Source organism: Choristoneura fumiferana, chromosome Z, assembly GCF_025370935.1.
Source record: "Choristoneura fumiferana chromosome Z, NRCan_CFum_1, whole genome shotgun sequence".
NCBI lineage: Eukaryota > Metazoa > Arthropoda > Insecta > Lepidoptera > Tortricidae > Choristoneura > Choristoneura fumiferana.
Window position 1 is genome coordinate 17,959,685 of NC_133472.1, and position 21,231 is coordinate 17,980,915.

Below are 21,231 nucleotides of genomic sequence, written 5' to 3' on the forward strand. Positions count from 1 at the left end.
TCTAGAATTTTTTTACCGTACAACGGCAAAAACTACTAGACACTGGCAAAATTGTCCTCCGATGGACAGAGCCATATTTTTTTAAAGAAACAACAACAGATTCAATGATTCAATCATTCGCTCATCGCCCCGCTTGCCACGTGCTGCACGAACATGTCGTCCACCTATCACTCAGCAGGGCTACTACGAAGCTCGAAACTCGAAGTTCGTGTCGTACCGTCTCTCTCGCTCTCGTATTAAATAGTGTAAGTGTCAGAGGGACCGCAAGACACGAACTTCGAGTGTAGAGTTTCGTAGTAGCCCTGCTGTATTATTTTTTGCAGTGTGGTTTAATGCTACATTTACACCCTTGCCAAGCTTCGGAGAGCTCTCACAAGCACAAGCGTGTAAACGGCCCGTTTGAATTATTACGTGAGCTTGCCAGCGCTTGCCGTCGACCCACAGTGTTACTACGAAATATGAAAATTGAAGTTCGTATCGTATCATCCCTCTCACTCTCGTATTAAATAATATAAGCGTACGATACTAACTTCGATTTTTGAATTTCGTAGTAGCTCTGCCAAAGCCGGGCCGGTGTGGTGTCGGTTTATCACACAGATCAAAAGAACTTGCGGGTGCGGCAAGCGCTTGCGACGTGTTTACACGTTGGCTCGTGTTTAGTGTCGCTCAGGAGCTCATCTCATGCCGTACGCCCACATATAAAAAAAAATTTAGTGACCATTATGAGTGCTTGGACCAAAGAAATTTTATCCTTTATCTTTAAACAAAAATATGTCAAGCTCAACATTATAGAGCCGAAGCAACTTCGAGATCCACGTCTGCCATACTTGCCCGTCCGGAATACACTGACGCGCATGCAAGCAAGCGTGTAAATGGCATTAAGGCGTTTGTATAGGCTTGGAGTTTGTAGACGCTTGGCAAGCCTCGGCAAGGGTGTAAATGTAGCATAAAAGGAGACAAGGCATCGTAAACGATGTTGGAACGTAATCTGTGGAAAGCCTTTAAAAAAAATCGCGCCAATCTGAATTAAATGTCAAACACGACAGTTACAGTAAAGTAAGTAATGTCAGTCAGCGATTCAACTGCGTCTGATCCTTTGATGTGATTGTTGTACTTATATTTGTTTAATTAATATTAATATTTCAATATTGCAACATAATCTTCGAATAAAATCGTAAATCACACCTTAACATCATGGCTGATTCTCTGGGTAAATCATCTTTTCATCCGTTGTGCTTATTCAAACTTTAAGCTTTGTGTAATTCGTAACCTTATAACTTTCAGCGGGACAAAGGGCTAAACGCCAAAAAACTGATAAACACGGGCGGTTATCAGCGTTGGAAAGGCTTAGGAGCCTTAAAGGAAAAGGCGTGAAGAACAAGTACGATGTGGATGAGGTGGAGAACGTGTATGACACCGTGGACGAGCGAGAGTACAGCGCGCGCGTGCAGAGCCGCCAGCATGACGACTGGATTGAAGACGGTGCGTGCTCTTGCCCGTCTTACCAGATATACACACAACTAATAAGAGGAATATAAAGTATCTTAATTTGTATTTCCTTCCAGTAGTGAAGTCTCTACTTTTTCGTCTCCTGCTTTTCATAGAATTTACTAAATTAGAAAGAAAGAAAAAAAGAGGCAACACAAAAAAAACAGAACAAAACATTTATTTATTGCCAAAAACATCACAATTAACATAATAGAACAAAGACAAGACATACATGATGCTAAATACAAAACACAGTATTAGTATTTAAATCCTTGATAAAGCACAATCTCTGAGGTCTTAGCTAGTGAGGCATTTCTATTCTTCTTGTTGCTATACTCTGTTCTAAAGGCATGCAAAAAACGTACGAAGGACAACCTTTTGCATGTATCTCTCAATGTTATTCTAATACATGAGTGACCACTAACAGCCCATACTTTGAAAGTTTGTACTAAGAGCAAATGCTAAACAAATGCATTGGACAAATTATACACTTCTTCAATGTTTGTTTTTTCGCCTGCCGTTCAAACAGAGTATAGTTTTGTGCTGGCACCCCATTCACATGCCCAACTCACACTATTAGTTCAGTAAAATTAGCTGAAAATTTGGCAAAATTAATGCAAGACTTTTATCTATCAGGATATGTAGGTAATAGAGCAAAGTTAAATTTTATCCACTCTCCCCTCTCCTCCGGGGTGAGCTCCACCCCCCGCGCCCTCGAATATGTCCCGGACCGCGGTATTTTCCATTAAAAAAAAAACCGTACACAATACATAAGAAGTGTGTAGGAACGAAATAATCCTTGATAAATTTACTATAAACCTTTCATACATTTAAAAGCGATATTACTTATAGTTTCAGCGCAATATGATACCAAATACTAACTTTTTTTATAATTAATCGATTTTTTCTGCTAAAAGGTTAGTTTTCTCAAAAACTTCACCCTTAACCGCCAGGATATGTATGACAGGAGTAAAAAATAGAACATTTTCTTTCAGGATCACTTGTGTATCTGTGTCTGTCCGTCCGTCTGTCATAGCCAATTTTCTCCAAAACTACTTGACCGATTGAATTGAAATTTGGTTCACCTATGTAAATTGATGACCCAAACACGGACGTGTAGTGTAAATAAATTAATTTTAAACACGGGGGCCAGTTTTGGGGTTAATTAGAAAAAAAAACTATGTATAAACTGTATTGTGTGACATATCAATTGAAAGGGTACATTATGAAAATCTCAAATATATATTTTTATTTATTTTAAATTAATCCGTTTTGAAGTTATTTAAGAACATAGGTGAAAATTGATCATTTCCTCGCCCCTTATCTCCTAAAAGCCCAGTAGGGCCTAAAAATTTTCAAAAAATACAGAAAATAGGTCCATACCTATAGATTACAGGAAAACATATGAGAATCTAATGGTATTTAAAGTAACACCGTTTAACCAGTATGCATATTTATATTTCGCTGAATGGCCAAATGAATAAAATTAAAAAAATAGCATAGCAACGGTAAATGAAAGAGTTTAGAAATAAATTATACCTTTTTATAAAGAAAATGTTCTATTTTTTACTCCTGTCATACATATCTTGGCGGTTAAGGGTGAAGTTTTTGAGAAAACTAACCTTTTAGCAGAAAAAATCGATTAATTATAAAAAAAGTTAGTATTTGGTGCCAGATTGCGCTGAAAATGTAAGTGGTATCGCTTTTGTATGTATGAAAGGTTTATAGTAAATTTATCTAGGACTATTTCGTTCATACACACTTTTTATGTATTGTGTACGGTTTTCTTTTAAAATAGAAAATACCGCGGTCCGAGACATATTCGAGGGGGCGGGGGGTGAAGCTCGCCCCGGAGGGGGGGGGGAGTGGATAAAATTTAACTTTGCTCTATAACCTACACATCCTGATAGATAAGTCTTGCATTAATTTTGCCAAATTTTCCATACATTTGAATTTAGTTTTCTTAACCTATATGTATTCAATTTTGCCAGTGTGAAGATCCTAATATGAGTAAGGGATTTATGTGGCCAGTAAAAGTATATTTGTTTGTCATAATATGGCAATTGTTTTTCTTAGGTGCTTCCAATACTACAGATAATTTTTGCTTGAATGCCCATACAAGTGCAAAGATATCAACACAGCCAAAGTTACAAAAATATGTATAAACAACCTTACTAACCTCTAACATTAGTGCATAAAGTTGTGTATATGTGATTGTACATCTCTTAAAATCATTGATACCTGATAATAACTGGAGGGGCTGCTCATGATTTATCATTCATTGTTTTTAGAAAAATATCTTGTCTTTGTTAACTTCCCAATTTTTCAGATGGAACTGGATATGTAGAAGATGGTCGGGAGATTTTTGATGATGATGAGGGTGATGAGTCGTATTTGTCTAGCAGCAAAGAAGCTGGACGAGGACAGAAAAGAAAAGCTCGTGTAGTAGCCCCCAATGCCAAGGGCAACATCAGAAACCTATTAGGTGCAATGCCTACTAAAAAGAAAGAGGTGAACATTTAATAAAAAAAATTAATATGTATTCAATTTCTTATACCATCTCTGCTACTTTCAAAATCTAACTAAAATATGATGTTTTAATTTCAGGATACTAAAATATCTGAAGACAACATTTTGTCTGATATCATGTCAGATTTGGATGGGAATCCATCATCAGTTGATGTCAAACCAAAACCTTTGACGGTCAGTAAAACAAATAGTGTTGATTCCAGCAAGAAAGATGCTCAAAATTATTTTAAAAGCCTTTCCTCTGTTGTTAAGAAAACATCAAATATATTTGGCAAACAACAATCATCTGATGTAAAAGAGGGGGAACCAGTAAGATCTGTAAGTTTTATCTGGTTATTCATTATACCTCATTCTAAGTAAATAAAGTTGTACAAAATTAGTTTGTTTCCATTGTTTTTCAGGAAAATATCAATAAGAATCAGAAATCTGAAATCAGCAAATCTGTTACTGAGTGGAAAATTGATCAGGAGATCAAAAAAGAACTAGAAGACAGTGCCACACAAAACATTGAAGAATTTCATACACAAGATATTGATTTTTCTGAAGATTTCACAAATGAACCCTTGCCAGATGTAACTGCTGAGGGAGTCAAAACAGAAGAACTTCCAAGTTCATCTGCTACCATAACAGATGTAGCTGAAGAGTTCCTTAATGAAAGTTTTGAAATTTTTCCAAAAGATAAAAATGCTTCACCAAATAATTTGAAAGAGCTATCTAATAATTGGTCAGAGCATATGGGTGACAATCAACCTAGTGCCTGCATACAGACTGATGGCCAGCTGCCACTACAAACAAATGAGAATGGAGAGCAAATACTGAGGTTCTTTTGGCTAGATGCTTGGGAGGACCGTTTTGTGAAGCCTGGGGTAGTGTATTTATTTGGGAGGGTGTATGTGGACCCAAGCAATAAAAAAGCAGGGAGTGTGTCATGCTGTCTGATTGTAAAGAATGTTGATCGGCAGCTGTTCCTTCTACCACGAGAATATGTAAGTTTGAACATTTTGATATTAGCCATATCGCAAATTCTTAGCAGTTCATTTCACCCCGGTATTTGGCCCCGGCACTGGCTTCCACTTCCGAACTTTGACGCGTTTCATTTGTTATTTTTTGACAAAAGAAAAAACCGGCCAAGAGCGTGTCGGACACACCCAAAATAGGGTTCCGTAGCCATTACGCAAAAATTAAGTAATATTTTTATATCAAACTTTCAAGGACCTAGTTTTTTATTGTACCATTTTGTCGGCATAGTTTACATATATATCCGCGCAAAATTACAGCTTTCTGGCATTGATAGTCCCTGAGCAAAGCCGCGGACGGACGGACAGACAGACAGACAGACAGATGGCGAAATTATAAGGGTTCCGTTTTTGCCATTTTGGCTCCGGAACCCTAAAAATAGGTCTCCAATATTTTCTACCAATCTTACTGATGTAAAAAACAGAATAATAATATTTTTATCCAAAAACTAGCTAATTAAAACTGCTATCCACATTGCATACTAGTTCTTAAGATTCTGCAATTTAAGTTTCATTTTAGGCCATGTAGTAACTAGCGATTGTGATTGCGTAGTGAATAAATCTCTGCAATCTGCTTAATCTAACATAGTAACAAAGGCAATGCATTAGCAGCTTTTAATGTTTTTTATTTACCTTTTGTATATTAATAACTAATATGTATGTCCAGCATATTTCTGTCTTATGTACTGATATTTTTAGATTGTAACAGGTACAAAATAACAAATTTATAAATTGAGTAGGAATCCTTTGACAACATGACGATGTTGTTTTTCTCTATGCTCCTTTATTTAACTTTGTTGAGACAGTTTCAATTGCGAGCGGAATCTGCTACGAAGTCTGTGCTGATGGAAGTGCTTTATCTGCAGTATTCTGTTGCAAGTTAAATACTGCCCTTACAATGCCTACTCTGCGGGTAAAATGACATTTGAAAATGCGATTTTACGAATTAAACGGCTCTTATACAATACAAACAATTGTTACAACAATTAAAATTAGTGCTGTGCGAACATGCTGTATGTGTTATTGATAGTTCTTTTAATAGTTAGTATATAGATAACTAGCTTAAGCCCGCGACTTCGTCTGCGCGGATCTAGGTTATCGCGCGGTGGCGCCTTCTACCGGAATAAAAGGTATCCTATGTTGATCCTTGGGGTTCAAAATATCTATATACCAAATTTCATCAAAATCGCTTCAGTGGTTTCGACGTGAAAGCGTAACAGACAGACAGACAGAGTTACTTTCGCATTTATAATATTAGTAGGGATTGCTTGATTTGCTGCCCTGCAATTTGTTAAGAAATTATTTTTTCATGTTATTTAGTTGTATGTAGTTAACCTAACTTTATTTATAAATAATACAGATGTGCTCTAACACTGGGTTGGTCTATCATCAATATCATCATGCACAATAAAAACCTATGGTTGTCAGTTGTCATGATTAAATCACTTTGATTTAAATCATGATTTATATCGTGGTTTTTTTTCAAAAATAATGATTGATTAAATGAAATTGTTCTATTTGTCATACAAACCAATTTTTATTATTTTAAATAAAAGATCAGAGATATGTACGTACTCGTACATACATGTTAATCTAATTACATTAGAATTATTATAATACCTATTTAAATAGAAACACCAACTTTCCAGCTTTTTTCGTTCCTAACCTATTCCTGTCTTGAGAATGTACAAATCCAAAGGTGGAAAAGACTCTTTCTACTGATGCTGACGATGCGATGGCCCCAAATAACTCTCAAAATTGGATATATGTATTTTGTTTTGCGTATTTTCTTATTTATTCGTATTTCTGCCTATTCATTTTTTTTTAAATCAATGTTTTTTGATTTTTTGCAAAAAATCGTGATTTTTCTCCAACCATGATGGATGTTGCTATTTAGCTTGAGCGAAAATAGGAGACGTGTGAGAACCAGAACGCGCCCAGAATCCGTTGAGTTTCCCCATACTATGGTGCCATAGGAAAGCAGCGAGTAAAAATATGCACAGTATGCTTGTTTTACTGTACCATCCGCAAAAATGGGCTTTAATTTGCGCAAAGCACAGGCTGCACTGCTTAACCTGCCACACATAATTAGTTAACAAGACTTTTCCAATTAAGATTCGGATCCAGGGTGAAGCCCAGGACCCTAAACTGTCAGCATAGCGGTATGGAACCTTTAATACACGGCGGTGACACGATACTTCTACGTCATGGGTCCGTTCGCTGAGAACCACCGCTGCAGCTGCTCACGCACCTTATTTCGTCGGGTGACAAGCAAAAGTCACTAATTACCACCTAAAGTCAAGAGGGATTATCAAACTTATGCATTAGCATTGTAAGGTTAATATTCCACATTTTTTTGCAGTTAGTGCGTTTTGCTTGTCACCCGACGATTTATTCTGTTATATATCTTATGTGCTTGTCTGTTACGTCAGGCATCCGTCCCTCGTCCATACCTACAGCGATAAACAACAACTTGAGATTGTGTAAGCAGCGAGCCTGCGAGCACACGCGTGATGCGACACTTGCTCTTGCTTTGAATGTTTTGATCCTTACCTAAATATCTGTGCTATTGCTTGTGAGATTAGTAGGTACAGTGCACTGCTCCGTTTGTAACAATGGAGAATCGTAGTACTAATAAATAACAGCTTAGAACTGTTGCGTGGACGGATGTCGAAATAAACAAAAGAGCTCAAAGTTATCTTTTTTTACATGACCAAAAGAAGTTGTTTGAATTTGGTTAATCTATCTATCTTCTTCTTCTATCTTCTATTTAAATAAAACAAATCGTAAAATGTGTTGCTAAGCGAAAAACTCGGGAACGGCTGGACCGACTTCACTAATTATTTTTTTGTTGCGTTCGTTATTGTCAGGGGAAGGTTTTTATGGAAGAAAATTTCAACGGAGGCGAAGCCGCGGGGAACAGCTAGTAAATAATATTTTTAATTAGTTGGATAGTTTTATTTTAATTTACTGACAAAGTGATAGATAACCCTTACACTCGAGTTGGCGGCGTTGGTATGTTCGGAATAGACACAAAGACAGTTACTTTCGTATTTATAATATTAGTAAGGATAGGCATTATTTATGTATATTAATTATAAAACAAACCTTGACATTGCATTGCTATTTAGGTCCAAGCCACGTCACAAGCAAGTGTCAAATTACTAGCTACAGGGAAAATTAGTCGAAATAATTTGCCGAATCCGGCCCACAGAGCTTGTTTGTTTGTTTTTGGCATTGGGTAAAAGACAAAAGTCTTTGTTGCTTGCAGCACTATGTCCACAGTTTTAGGCCAGCGGCTTGCTCTTCATTACTCTAAGCTCTTATGTATTAAAAAATGCTAAGCGAATAAATGCTTCTGACTAATACTTAACTTCGAAAAATTATTTTTACTTCCATTTGGCGAGAATCCATCACTGTTTTCTTTGTTTACAAACATAATACATACATAGTTGTATTGTAAATATATATTGTAGTTGTTCCATACTAGCTACCACTATTACATGAGGCTTTATTTAGAGATTCGCTATCTTATATATTAATTAATACCTGGGCGACCGAGCTTTGCTCGGGCTAAAACTCTTTAACAAGCATTTTTTCAGAGATAAGATCAAGCTAGATCGATTTGTCATCCCTGAAAACCTCTACATACCAAATTTCATCGAAATCGTTGGGGCCGTTACAAGAATTGCTAATTTAAAGGTAAAAGTAAAATAATAATATTTACACATATTCCAGAAATTGGACCCCATTACTCTAGAGCCCACCGATGAAGAGGTAACCATGATGGATGTGTACGAGGAATTCAATAACTCTGTGGCTAGTGAGCTCGGCCTGAAAGAGTTTAAATCACGAAAGGTCACAAAAAACTATTCATTTGATCTCCCAGACATTCCTGCCCAATCTGACTATCTGGAGGTCAAATACTCGGTAAGTATACAGTAAACAAACATTTTTTTAGAGCTTGATAGTCAAAATGGCTAAAACAGAGCACATAACTATTAAGTTTCGCTATAATTTCTGTCTGTCTGTCCGCGGCTTAACTCGGAGACTCTTAGTACTAGAAAACGAATTTGGTATATTATGGTACATCCATGGTAATAATCAACGTCCACAAGGTGATAAAATAATAATACATTGTGTCTTAAGAGAGGTAAAAAAGTAATACGAATGAGAGAAATAGAGAACAATGTTTTGTTTAAAAACTCACAACACAAAAGTAGAGCCAGCTGATAAAGCCAAAGGTTGAAAAGAAATGCAATATCTTTTATGTAAAAAATATTAAAATCTCAGAACTTTTAAGTAAACAAAAAAGTAACAAACATATACACACTACCACTTTTAGGCGTTCATGATATTATTAAGATTGATGAGTTGGTCATTTTATCCAGGCATCGTTTCCGGCGCCTCCCTCGGGTAACAAGTACCGGACGTTCTCCCATATATTTGGCTCAAACGCGTCCTCGCTGGAGACGCTCCTGCTGGACAGGAAGATGAAGGGCCCCAGCTGGCTGGAGGTGGCGGCGCCCGAGCCGGCGGCGGCGCGCGTGTCGTGGTGCCGGCTGGAGGCGGGCGCGCGCGCCGCCGCCCTGCGCGTGCTGCGCGCCGGCGCCGACCTCGACCCGCCGCCGCTTGTCGTCGCCACTGTAACTATACCTATACCCTACTCTTCGAGCCACCAGACAGAGAGCGATCCAGAGTTCAGTGTACCGAATCCGCGGTCTACTACTTACAAAGAACACGAAGTGCAGAACGCAGAACTCAAAACGCTGGAACGCCCTCTGACTGCACGGGCTCTTTAATTTATAAGTAGCCGTGTTCCATCTCTCCGCTGATGAGCATATTATGTCAAATTGGCTAGCGCACCATTCTGTGGTAATTTTGAAAAATCTCACCATAAAAAAAGGAGTTTCTGCCAAATTTCAAGTCTCTAGCTGCAGTCGTTCTGTCAGTCAATCAGCCACGTTACTTTTATAATAGTTCTGAAACACATGAGTGTTTTTCACAAATTAATTTTCATAATAATATTAAGATATGGCAAAATCAGGAGTTGTCAAATACCGTATTGTTGCATTTTAAAGGAGTCGATGATAGTTAATGTAAGCTTTTGTTGCTACTATAAAGGTCACCAACCAAGGGCATACGAAATAATTATGGCATGCGAAAAGTTACATCATTTTGTAAGATTAACATGGATTAATAAAACAAATAATAGAAATGCGAAAAGTAATAATTAGTGATGTGAAGTATTATTGATGTTGACTGGAGTTGGGAAAAAAGTTAGGAGTGATCTTATCATAAAGCGACTAAGAAAAAAATATGTGATTCCGGTCTCTATATTACTAACATGCGCTACTATCGCAAACTTGTTTAAATTTGTTGGAGTACACACATGGCCTAAACGAATCCTGCAAAAAATAGTATAACCAAGGTCTATGTGGAAGAGATTTTTGGTCAAGGCAATAATATTTATCTTTAGATTAATTAATAATTCACTGTCTTCCATTCTTGCTATAAAAATGATTTGGGCAGATGGACCAGATCGTGATAATAATGAATACATACATAAGAATGTATCTCCATCAACGATAGCCTCGTTTGCCAGTTTGTTGGTTCTCACATTTCCTAAAATAGCTACGTGTACATGTCTAGGAATCCAAACAAAGATGGTCATGTATCATGGTGGACCGTGGGCCGACCCATCAGGTTGCAATGAGCGCTGCAGTGGTTTATCTTTTTTTAATGACATTTCTTCTCTTTTGGTGGAACTGAAGCTGGAGGTGCCGTTTGATAATTATACAATTATTCTTTCCAGATTAATATGAAAACCATGATGAATCCACAAACGAAAAAGACTAAAATCTTGATGATAAGCTGTCTAGTGCATAACAGCTTTCCTGTCAATAAACCTCCGCCGAACCCGCAATTCCAACAACACTTTTGTGGTAAGTAGTGAAATCCATACTAATATTACAAATGCGAAAGTGTGTCTGTTCGTATGTTTGTCCATCTTTCACGTCGATTTTTGGCATAGAGATATGGGCCAGAGAGTGACATAGGCAACTTTTTATCCCGCAGAAATGCACAGTTCCCGAGGGAACAGCGCGCGATAACCGAATTCCATGCGGGCGAAGCTGCGGGCAAAAGCTAGTGATCACGTTGCGCTGCGTGTCAGTTCAGTCCTTGAATTAGGCTCCTGTTTTGATTACTCCTTTTTTTGCAGTGATAACAAAATGCAATGATTTGTGGCCATTGGATATAAAGCAAGCCATCAGCCAATACAAAGCGACGAAGTTAACAAAGTGTGACACTGAGAGAGAACTGCTTAACTACTTCATGGTTCAGTTTTGGAAAATAGATCCCGATTTGGTCGTCGGCCACGACCTTCAGGGTTTTCAACAAGATTTGCTAATAGGAAACGTTCTAGATCTGAGCATACCGAACTGGTCCCGCCTGGGACGCCTGAAGAGGTCGGTTGCGCCGCAACGGAAGTACGCTGGCAAGGATGCCTTCCTGGGGCGCCTTGTGTGCGATATTAAAGTGTCAGCTATGGAGCTGATCCGAGCCCGGAGCTTCGACTTGGAGACGCTGTGCGAGAGCGTGCTGAAGCTGCCACCGGAGGCGGGCGTGGGCGTGGGCGGGAGCGCGGAGGAGCTGGCGCGCTGTTACGAGAGCAGCGGCGCGCTGCTGGCGCTGGTGGCGCGCGGCATGCGCGAGACGGCGCGCGTGCTGGCCGTCATGTGCGAGCTGCGCGCGCTGCCGCTGGCGCTGCAGATCACGCAGATCGCCGGCAACGTGATGTCGCGCACGCTGCTGGGCGGCCGCTCCGAGCGCAACGAGTTCTTGCTGCTGCACGCCTTCACTGAGAAAGACTACATCGTGCCCGACAAAACCTACGGGAAAAAAGCTGCTACCGACGACGCGCTCGACGACGATGACCAGCAAGAGCCCGGTACGTCAAAAAAGCAGGGGAAAAAGAAAGCCGCTTATTCTGGCGGACTCGTGCTTGATCCCAAAAAAGGGTTCTATGACAAACTGGTCCTGCTCCTAGATTTTAATTCTTTGTATCCAAGTATCATTCAAGAATACAATATTTGTTTCACTACAATCAAGAGAAAAAATACGTGTGTTTCCGACGAGGATGTGAACAATCTCGTGCTCCCCGATCCTAGCACCGAGCTAGGCGTGCTGCCTACGCAGATACGAAAACTCGTCGAAAGCAGAAGGGAAGTAAAAAAATTAATGAAGTCTCCCGATCTGCCTGCCGATCAGCTGATGCAATACAACATCCGGCAGATGGCGCTGAAGCTGACGGCCAACTCGATGTACGGCTGCCTCGGGTTCGCGCACTCGCGCTTCTACGCGGCGCCGCTGGCCGCGCTGGTCACGCTGAAGGGGCGCGCGCTGCTGCTGGAGGCGCGCGACGCCGTGGCGCGGCTCGGCTACGACGTGCTCTACGGCGACACCGACAGCCTCATGGTCGACACCAACTGCCTCGACCTCGACCACGTCTACAAGATCGGCAACGACCTCAAACGCGAAATCAACAAGAAGTACAAGCAGATCGAACTCGACATCGATGGCGTCTTTAGGTATCTCCTGCTATTGAAAAAGAAAAAATATGCTGCTGTGTTAATCAGCAAGAACAAGAACGGTGAATATATATTTACTCAGGAGCACAAGGGGTTGGACATCGTTCGGAGGGACTGGTCTCAGTTGGCCGCCGAGGCGGGAAAGTTCATTTTGACGCAGATACTGTCCGAACAGACTGCGGATGAGCGGCTGGAAAGTATACAGGCTCATCTCAACAAGCTGAAAGATGACTTGGTAAACGGTGCGATGCCTCTGTCTGTGCTGACGATAACAAAACAGCTGACAAAAAATCCTAATGAGTATGCCGACAAGAATGCACAGCCGCATGTTCAAGTCGCTTTGAGGCTGAATATAAAAAATAGTAGACGTTTTAAAAAGGGAGATATAGTTCCCTATATTATTTGTGAAGATGGAACTGCTAATTCAGCCACGCAGAGAGCGTATCACATAGAAGAACTTAAAAGTTCAGAACATTTGAAAGTAGATTACAAATACTATTTGGCACACCAGCTCCACCCAGTGATATCACGAATATGTGAGCCGATCGAGGGCATGGACCCGGCGCGCGTCGCGGACTGCCTCGGGCTCGACCCCGCGGGCTACAAGCAGGCGGCCAAGAAGGAAAGCGCGACTACCGACTCCTACGAGGTGGAAAACGACCATGAAAAATATAGGCATTGCAAACAGTTCGTATTCACTTGCGCGAATGACAACTGTAGAATGGAGAATAAAGTAAAGGAAACTTTTATAAAATTGGATAAGGACACTGTAACATTTCTGGAGTGCTGCCAAAACACAAAATGCTCGGTGAAACCCTATGATTACTTGGCACGCATCCAGAACGAGCTGAGCATGCAGCTGCGGCAGTGGCTGGCGCGCTACTACGGCGGCTGGCTGGCGTGCGAGGACCCTGCGTGCGCGCAGCGCTCGCCGCGCCTGCCGCAGGCCTTCGCCGGCGGACACCCGCTGTGCCCCGCCTGCGAGAAGGGCGTCATGTTCAGGGAATATACAGAAAAGGATCTCTATCTTCAAACTAATTTCTACATCTTCCTTTTCGATATCAACAAAAATAACACATCAAGTAAGTTACCATGTCTCTTATAATAAATAATTTAATAATATAGGTTTTGATAATAAGCCAAATATTTACTGCATTCATAAGTGTAAAATGCCCGTGTATATAGCTGGCCACACACGCTAGGTCATAAACGATGGTTATGACCAGAAAATATCACTTTGCATATTTTAAAATTTGCTTGCACAGGCAAGGAGTCATGTCATACAGACATTCAGTTAAGCCTGCTCAAATGTACTGTGACTTTGCAGGCATAACCATCGGTTATAATAATAACCTAGCGTCTGTGGCCGCCTTATGAGCATATCGAACTTAAATTATACACATTTTCGTCACTAGTGCGAAAAACTCATTTTTTATGTCAAGTGCAAAAATAAGTATCCGAACCACTCAAAAATATGTTACTACAGCCGTATTGCGTCGGAATAAGAGACTGTGGTACCTACTTATTTTTGAAGCTTTGAATAAGTTTAAATTTATTCATCTCTCCTGTTTGGAAATACCCATATCCCCTCGAAGTATTGGCTATCTCGGGTGAAATGGGTCACTTTCCACCCTTGGTTATTAATTTACTATTACACTTGACTGTACGATGCTGAACCTTGAAGTACACTTGCTAGAGTTCATTTAAAAGATTATAGACTTGGCATATTACAAGGTTTCCAAAGTAATTGACACGAAAATTACACTTTTTGCTTGTTAAATTCAAATTCAAAATTTCTATTCTCTGGACGGTTTTCAACGTATCAGGTATCATTAGATTCGTCAAAACTATTGAAGTGACATAGGGAGTACTCGTATAATATTTCAAAATGTCGCCCTCGAAGGAAAACATGGAGGGGGCAATTAAATAAACAAATAATTGTGGCTATATGAGTATCAATAAATCAAAGTTAAAAAAATTTGAGCTGCTCATGATTTTGAATGGGTCCCGACGGTATACTTTACTTGCCAGAATGGGGAACAGATGAAAATTTTAAAAACGCTTGAAACTTTATTAACCTATTTCAAAAAAGGAGGAGGTTATCAATTCGATTGTATGTTTTTTTATGTTTGTTACCTCAGAACTCCGTCATTTATGAACCGATTTGAAAAAAATATTTAGCGTTTGTCTAGGAATGTCTTTACTTAGGTCCCATAAGCACCAAATCAGGATCTGATGACTGGATCTTAAGGAAATCGAGGGAACTCTTTAAATGTCGTAGGGACACCTATAGTACATTGGATATAATTAGTAGTAACTCATGCATTTGCTCTTGAAAATCATCATTTGGTGAAGTGGATGATGAAGACCACAGTTGACCATCGGAGTTACTACTCAATAAAAAGTATTTCACGGGTTAAATTTTAATTACTTTAACACAGTTGCTAAGCAATTTATGCTCCTCGTAATGCATATGGTGAAATGGGTGTTGAAGCACCAGGACACCTCAATATTGAACGTCTCTGCATCGGAAAAAGCAATCTTTCATTAAAGGTGACGAGCAGTTGATATTAAACTATTGTATCTTAGATTATTTACACTAAAAAGCGTGAAAAAAAAATTATAACAAAAAATTTAACCAACTACAAAAAACCATGAAAATAATTTTCTACCAGTTTGAAGTCGGTCGGTGCCTCAGCACGAGCCAGCAGGAGTGATTGAAATTGAAGCCCAATAAAGTGCGTAGGTGAGGTAGATGACTATAGGTCCATTCCTACTGGCTTGTGCTGAGGCACCGACCGACTTCAGACTGGTAGAAAATTATTTTCATGGTTTTTTTGTAGTTGGTTCAATTTTTTGTTACAATTTTTTTTTTATCGATAGGAATAAGCTTTCTATTTAACAGAAAAAAATATCAGATTTTTAAGTAGTATCATATAATTTAAAAAATCGGTCAAGTGCGAGTGTGAGCGTCTCGCGCATGAAGGGTTCCGCACCTCCGTACAATGTTTTAAAAACAAATAGTACAGTAATAATTTTTTGTAAAAAAATCTTTAACAAGCTTTAACAAACAGGGTCGGTATTTCCATGTCAGTATAATAAGTAAAAATTATTTTTCAATGTTTTTTTATTCTGGACAATGGAACAACCCGTAACCGACCGGACTGACGTAATTTGGCGGTAAAGAAAATTCTTCCATTATTTTTAAATTAATTATTGCTACTTAAAAATTGATGTTTTTTTATATTAATTAGAAAGGTTATTCTTATTCATATAAAAAATTACAAGCGTTTAAAAATTTTTCAGACATTCCCCATTTCATGTGCCATAATATTCCACTGCCATACTGCTGCTGCTGTAATGTTTTTCTTATAATTTCATTTGCCATACTCATTGTTTACCATATTTATCAAATGACAGATCTTTGTTTACCTACCATAATATTAATTTCAATAATGTAAATTTTCATATAGTACTTTTCGGGTAGGATGGGTACGGCGACACAATTTTGCATTTTTTCCATTCCACGCCATGAACGTTTCAAGCCAATAATTTATATAAAAATATACTTGAATCCCGAAAGAACAAAAAAAAATATCTCTATTGCTTTTCGTAATAATAAAAAAAAACACTTAAAAATATGTTATTATGTTTTAAAACTAAAAAGAAAAATTTTAATCTCTTCAACTTTCATCCCGTAAAACGGAACTCTATTTCAATAGAGCTTGACTTTTCTTATCGACCGAATCGATTCCACAATCTTGTCAAATCGTTTGACTCGCATCATCTGTCAATTAGTACAAGAGCGAAGGTCCTTAAATTCGTATTGTTTGATGTTTTAAACATTTTGTTATTCAATTTTGTTATTACGGTTTTTGTTATTTTTTTAACGTTATTACTTTTAATATAGTGCCAAAGAAGACCGCATGATTTGTGAGATCCCGATAGACAATCAAAAACATTAAATAAAAAGTTAGAGCCTCCTTGAAGGCTCCTTGAAGGCCCGATGCTAAAAAAACATGATTCATAAACGTCTGTTAGCGCTAATCAGTCGATCAAGGTTCTGCTAAAGTTAGAGGACCGTAGACCCTCCTTTATCTCCCTGCTAAGTCACAAAATGGCCGCCACAAGTTTGAACAGCTGACTGGCAAGAGCAAAAAACGCAAATTAAAAAAAAACCAGGAAAAATTATTTTCAGGAATTTGTATTTACAAAATATCTAAATTAGGTATTCATTACTGCTACTTTACTATTTTACTAACAATAAATATGAAAAAAAAAACAAAATTAGGATGATTAACATAATTACGGCTTTTTGCACTTAGGTACAATATAAACATGCGGATCGGAAATGGCGGGAAAACAAACATCTCGCTTTTTTTTCCTGCTGCTGTCATTTTTTTTTTAAATTATCGATGAGGCCATTTTTGTCTGATTTGTCAAGATGGCCAACATAACGCGTCTAACCCGTCTATCAGCAGCTCAACAACTAGCAGACTGCTAGCAAGCGTTTATGAATCATACTTCTTGACAACCGTCTAACAAGCTTAATCAGTCTGCTAAGTAACAGACCGATCAAACCTCAATTAAGGTTTTTTTATGAATAAGGCTGTAACTACGCGGGTGAAGCCGGAGGCAAATACTAGTTAAAAATATAAACTATCATTAATAAAATCGATTACACACCCTTAGCATATTTAAGCGAGAATCGCAATAAATCGATTCGAATTTACATTGTCACAACCCTTTAATTGCTTAATGACATGTGTCACCACTGTCACCGTACCCATCCTATCCGAAAAGTATAATCATTGTAATCATATAGCGTGTCAACCCTGATTAATTCTGCAATACAATGTCAACCCTTAGAAAATAATTTTAACAGTTAACATTGTATTGCAAAATGACAGTGAGTTGACTCAGTATTGCAACACAGCGTCCAATGAGGGCTATCGCGTATGAATTCGCCACTAGAGGCGCTAGTGTAGCGTGAGGTCTCCGAAATGTCAAATCTCATAGTTTTTGGGTGAGCTACGCGGGTTTATTTATAATTAGAATAATTTTGTGAATATTTTGCAAAAACAAAACGGGGACTATGCAACACTGTGGCATGCTCGATATTTTTATGGTACGGTTTTAAGGTGTATTAAATATGATTTTAATCTAAACTTTTGTTTTTATGCTTGTAATAACAGACTGAAAGCCATACTTAAAAACCTCACGCAACAGTGCGCCATCTAGTGAGACAAAAAACGATAGCCCTCATTATCACGTGCCCGAATGTCATTTCATTTGCCATCCATGTAAATGGTGATTATCGACACTATAATCTTCTATATTAATAATTTCGTACCGGTCTACGGTAGACTCGAACGAAATGCACATCAAATTGAAGAGCGTAAAAAAATTGACAATCCGAGTCGACAACTTGTAGGTGGAAAATTCGGATTATCGAGTATTATTTTCAATAAAAAATGGAATAAATTACTAACCCCCTTATTCATAAACGACAATCAAACCTATTTTAGTTAAAATGCCGCTAAAATTCGTTTGTCCTTATCTGTCACTTCGACATTTGTATTTGTTAGAAAGGGACAAAGCATTTGTTAGTTAACATAGGCTTGTTAAGTTTTATGAATAAGGGGGTAAGTATATATAATGGCGTTGCGAAGTAAACATGTCAACGTCATCACGCGACACGGGTGTCACAGATTCGTATTTTGTTCTCCATTATGACCTCTTAGGTCTAATTTCTATGATTATGAGACAGAAAATCATAGTTATTTGTGGTTATTTGGTTAAAGAAGATTTAAGAGAAATATCTACTGGTGAAATACCGATACATAGGTATAGGTTAGATGTGAAAGTATTTGTTAATATTGCTATAATAAGGCTGGGAATATACGTCAGATTTTTCGATAAGTACGATAGATAGTCTTTAGTGTCAATTTTTTTTTTACAAACTGCTTTAAGTATATCATTATGAGTCTACATTATACCCGAGCGAAGCCAGGGTTTCATCTAGTATAGAATATTATACTGGATAAATCCCATACGTCAAACAAGCCTTTGAATTAGGTCAATTTTACCCACATAGGTTAGGTTAGGTTAGAATTGCGACAAGGCTCGAAGCGCCTCAACTACGCGGAATAGGCACTTGTCCCACCGCCGACGATGAGCGAGAAGCGATCAGAGCGCGTAACTAGAAACGAGTGGGCGAGCAGTGAAAAGCCGAGTGTTCAAGCACGACGGGCGATTACTCGCTCCACTCGCTCGAGCCGGGCGGCCGCCAAGCTAACAGCGCTGAGCGAGTATCGCTGAGCTAGTTTTATAGCTCAGCGAGTTTTATAGCTCTTGTCGCTGCGACAAAAGATGTAAGAGCGAGTTCTCGCCGGCAGTGTGAACCGCCAGCGATCAACTATTGATATATATGTCTCTTTTACTCACACAGGATCTTTTATTCGTTTCTTGGGCGAGAAAATAGTCGATAGCCAATCGTTTCCTCGCCGGCGGTGAGACAACTGCCATAGTAGCTCCGCGGAGCGGAACTCCGTCGACATTAATTACCTACAGTCGACTAGGTTAGGTTTATATACATAATTAATTAAGGTAAGTACCTATAATATTATTCGATGTTCAAGGGAAGAAGACAACAGTTAGATAAGTAATGGAAAAAAAGGCATGGATTCAAAAATAAATAATATTTATTTAGTATGGCGTTTGGATATTCTATTAATATTATTGCACTTAATAATATGGAAATCAATACGCATGGCATTCGTATCATTATGGCATCTAAATTTCGGGAAAACCAGAGTACTTATGTCAAATTACTTTTCTAGTAAAATATAAAATAAAATATAAATAATAAAAGAAACATTCGGGCAAATCATATTATAGCATATGAATTTCAGGAAACAATAATAGTTTAGGTTATTTAACATGATTTAACGTGTCTCATCACAACCGCGTTAGAATCTAGTCGCCGGACATTAGACTGGCCACGACTAACTAAACACGACTATTACAAAAGAATAGTATTTTTCAACCTCTTGTGTAACTTAACAATATGTTGGTATGTTTTTTCGCAGAAGTCCGAGTAGCACCACACGTCGCTTCAGCTTTTCAAGTTCTGAAGGAGATGACCGAAGACTGGCTAACGCACTCTGCTTATTCGATTATCGATCTTTCAAAACTTTTCCGTTTCTTCACTGTTGACCCTAAAGCTGGAGCTAAAGTTAAATCAGAAGAGCTCGAGATCGACATACTACCCGAGACTGAACACGTAGATGCCTTGATGGAATGGGGCTCATACTGACGTAAATTTATATTAAGATAAGACGCTAAAGTAATGACATGTATCATATTTTTTTTTAAATATAAACCTGTGTAAAGTTATTTGTCGAACTGTATTCGTATCCTGCTTATTGATTAATGAGCACGAGTATGTACATACAGGCTGCTTAAGTAAACAGAGGATAACCTTTGATTTGCAGAGAAGGCATTTAAGACGTTCGAACTTTGAGTTTTTAGTAATGTGAATTTAGGTTTAATAAGCGTTAACTACGAGTAAAACTGAATTCACTGTTTAGGGTTCCGTTCCTCAGTCGTTAAAACGGAACCCTTATAGTATTACTTTGTTTTCCGTCTGTCAAAATCCTTTTCCTCAGGAAGGCGTGGAAGGTACCACTCAATTTTATCTGAACTTACGCACTAAATAAATACTCAGATCTGCTACCCCTTGCAGCAGTAAAAAATCAAGCTTCGAAGTCAACATAGTCAAAAAGTACAGGTCCTAAAAATGTGATTCCTGTTGCTCTTGTAGCTCTTACAGCGCAGCCAAATAATAATCGTCTTGTTTTGTAAATTGTTATAGTTAAACCTATCTTATTGGTATGTATATTTGTATGGCGGGGCGGCGCCCGCGGCGACTCGCGGTGGGCGCGCGAACAAACAAACTTCAATTCTCGTCTCGTCTCGCCTCGCCGGTGGAAAATCACCATTACACGGCCGCTAACCAGACTTCCCCGGCAGTCCGGTCGCTGCTCGAGTGAGTGTTTCGATTCCGTAATGTGGCTATAAACGCTCGGTATGTACTAAGTAACTAGGTGTACCTATATAGTTACCAGGGCTTGTTAACGTTATCAAATTCACATTATAGTAACGTTACGTAACGGTAAAATCGTAAAACACCTTGTACCGGTATTAAATTATAACGTTACTTGATAAATTAACTTTATGGTAACGTTAACCAATTAACCTTACTTGATAAGGGTAAATTTTCTTTACCTAGGTAGCTAATAGTGGGGCTTGTTAACGTTACCCAATTCACATTATTATAACGTTAAAAAAGTAACATTACTTCAATCGATAATTTTTGTTTTTAGTGTTTCCGTGAATGAGACTTCAAATATTACCTTTGCGATTTAATATACTTGACCTCTTCGCGACGAGTGAAGTGAGTGAATATAACCTAACCTAACCAACAAAAAGTTGGAAAACCCCGGCTTTGTCACTTCAAAGTTCAATATCTCAAAAATGGCTGAACCGGTTTTGATAAAACAAGTCTAAAAACCATCGCTAGAAAACCTGCTTTCAATAACAAA

General features: G+C 38.6%; 1 protein-coding gene across 1 annotated transcript; it reads left to right on the forward strand.

Moving 5' to 3' along the window:
- Window positions 1-1,046: 1,046 nt before the first annotated feature.
- Window positions 1,047-20,023, forward strand: PolA1 (DNA polymerase alpha catalytic subunit). The gene is made up of 10 exons (XM_074091188.1): window positions 1,047-1,210; window positions 1,285-1,482; window positions 3,818-3,999; window positions 4,096-4,335; window positions 4,419-5,003; window positions 8,772-8,963; window positions 9,425-9,679; window positions 10,849-10,978; window positions 11,257-13,707; window positions 19,717-20,023. Exons 1-10 carry the CDS (start codon window positions 1,195-1,197, stop codon window positions 19,941-19,943), a joined length of 4,476 nt encoding a protein of 1,491 aa, XP_073947289.1. The 5' UTR covers window positions 1,047-1,194; the 3' UTR covers window positions 19,944-20,023.
- Window positions 20,024-21,231: the final 1,208 nt, after the last annotated feature.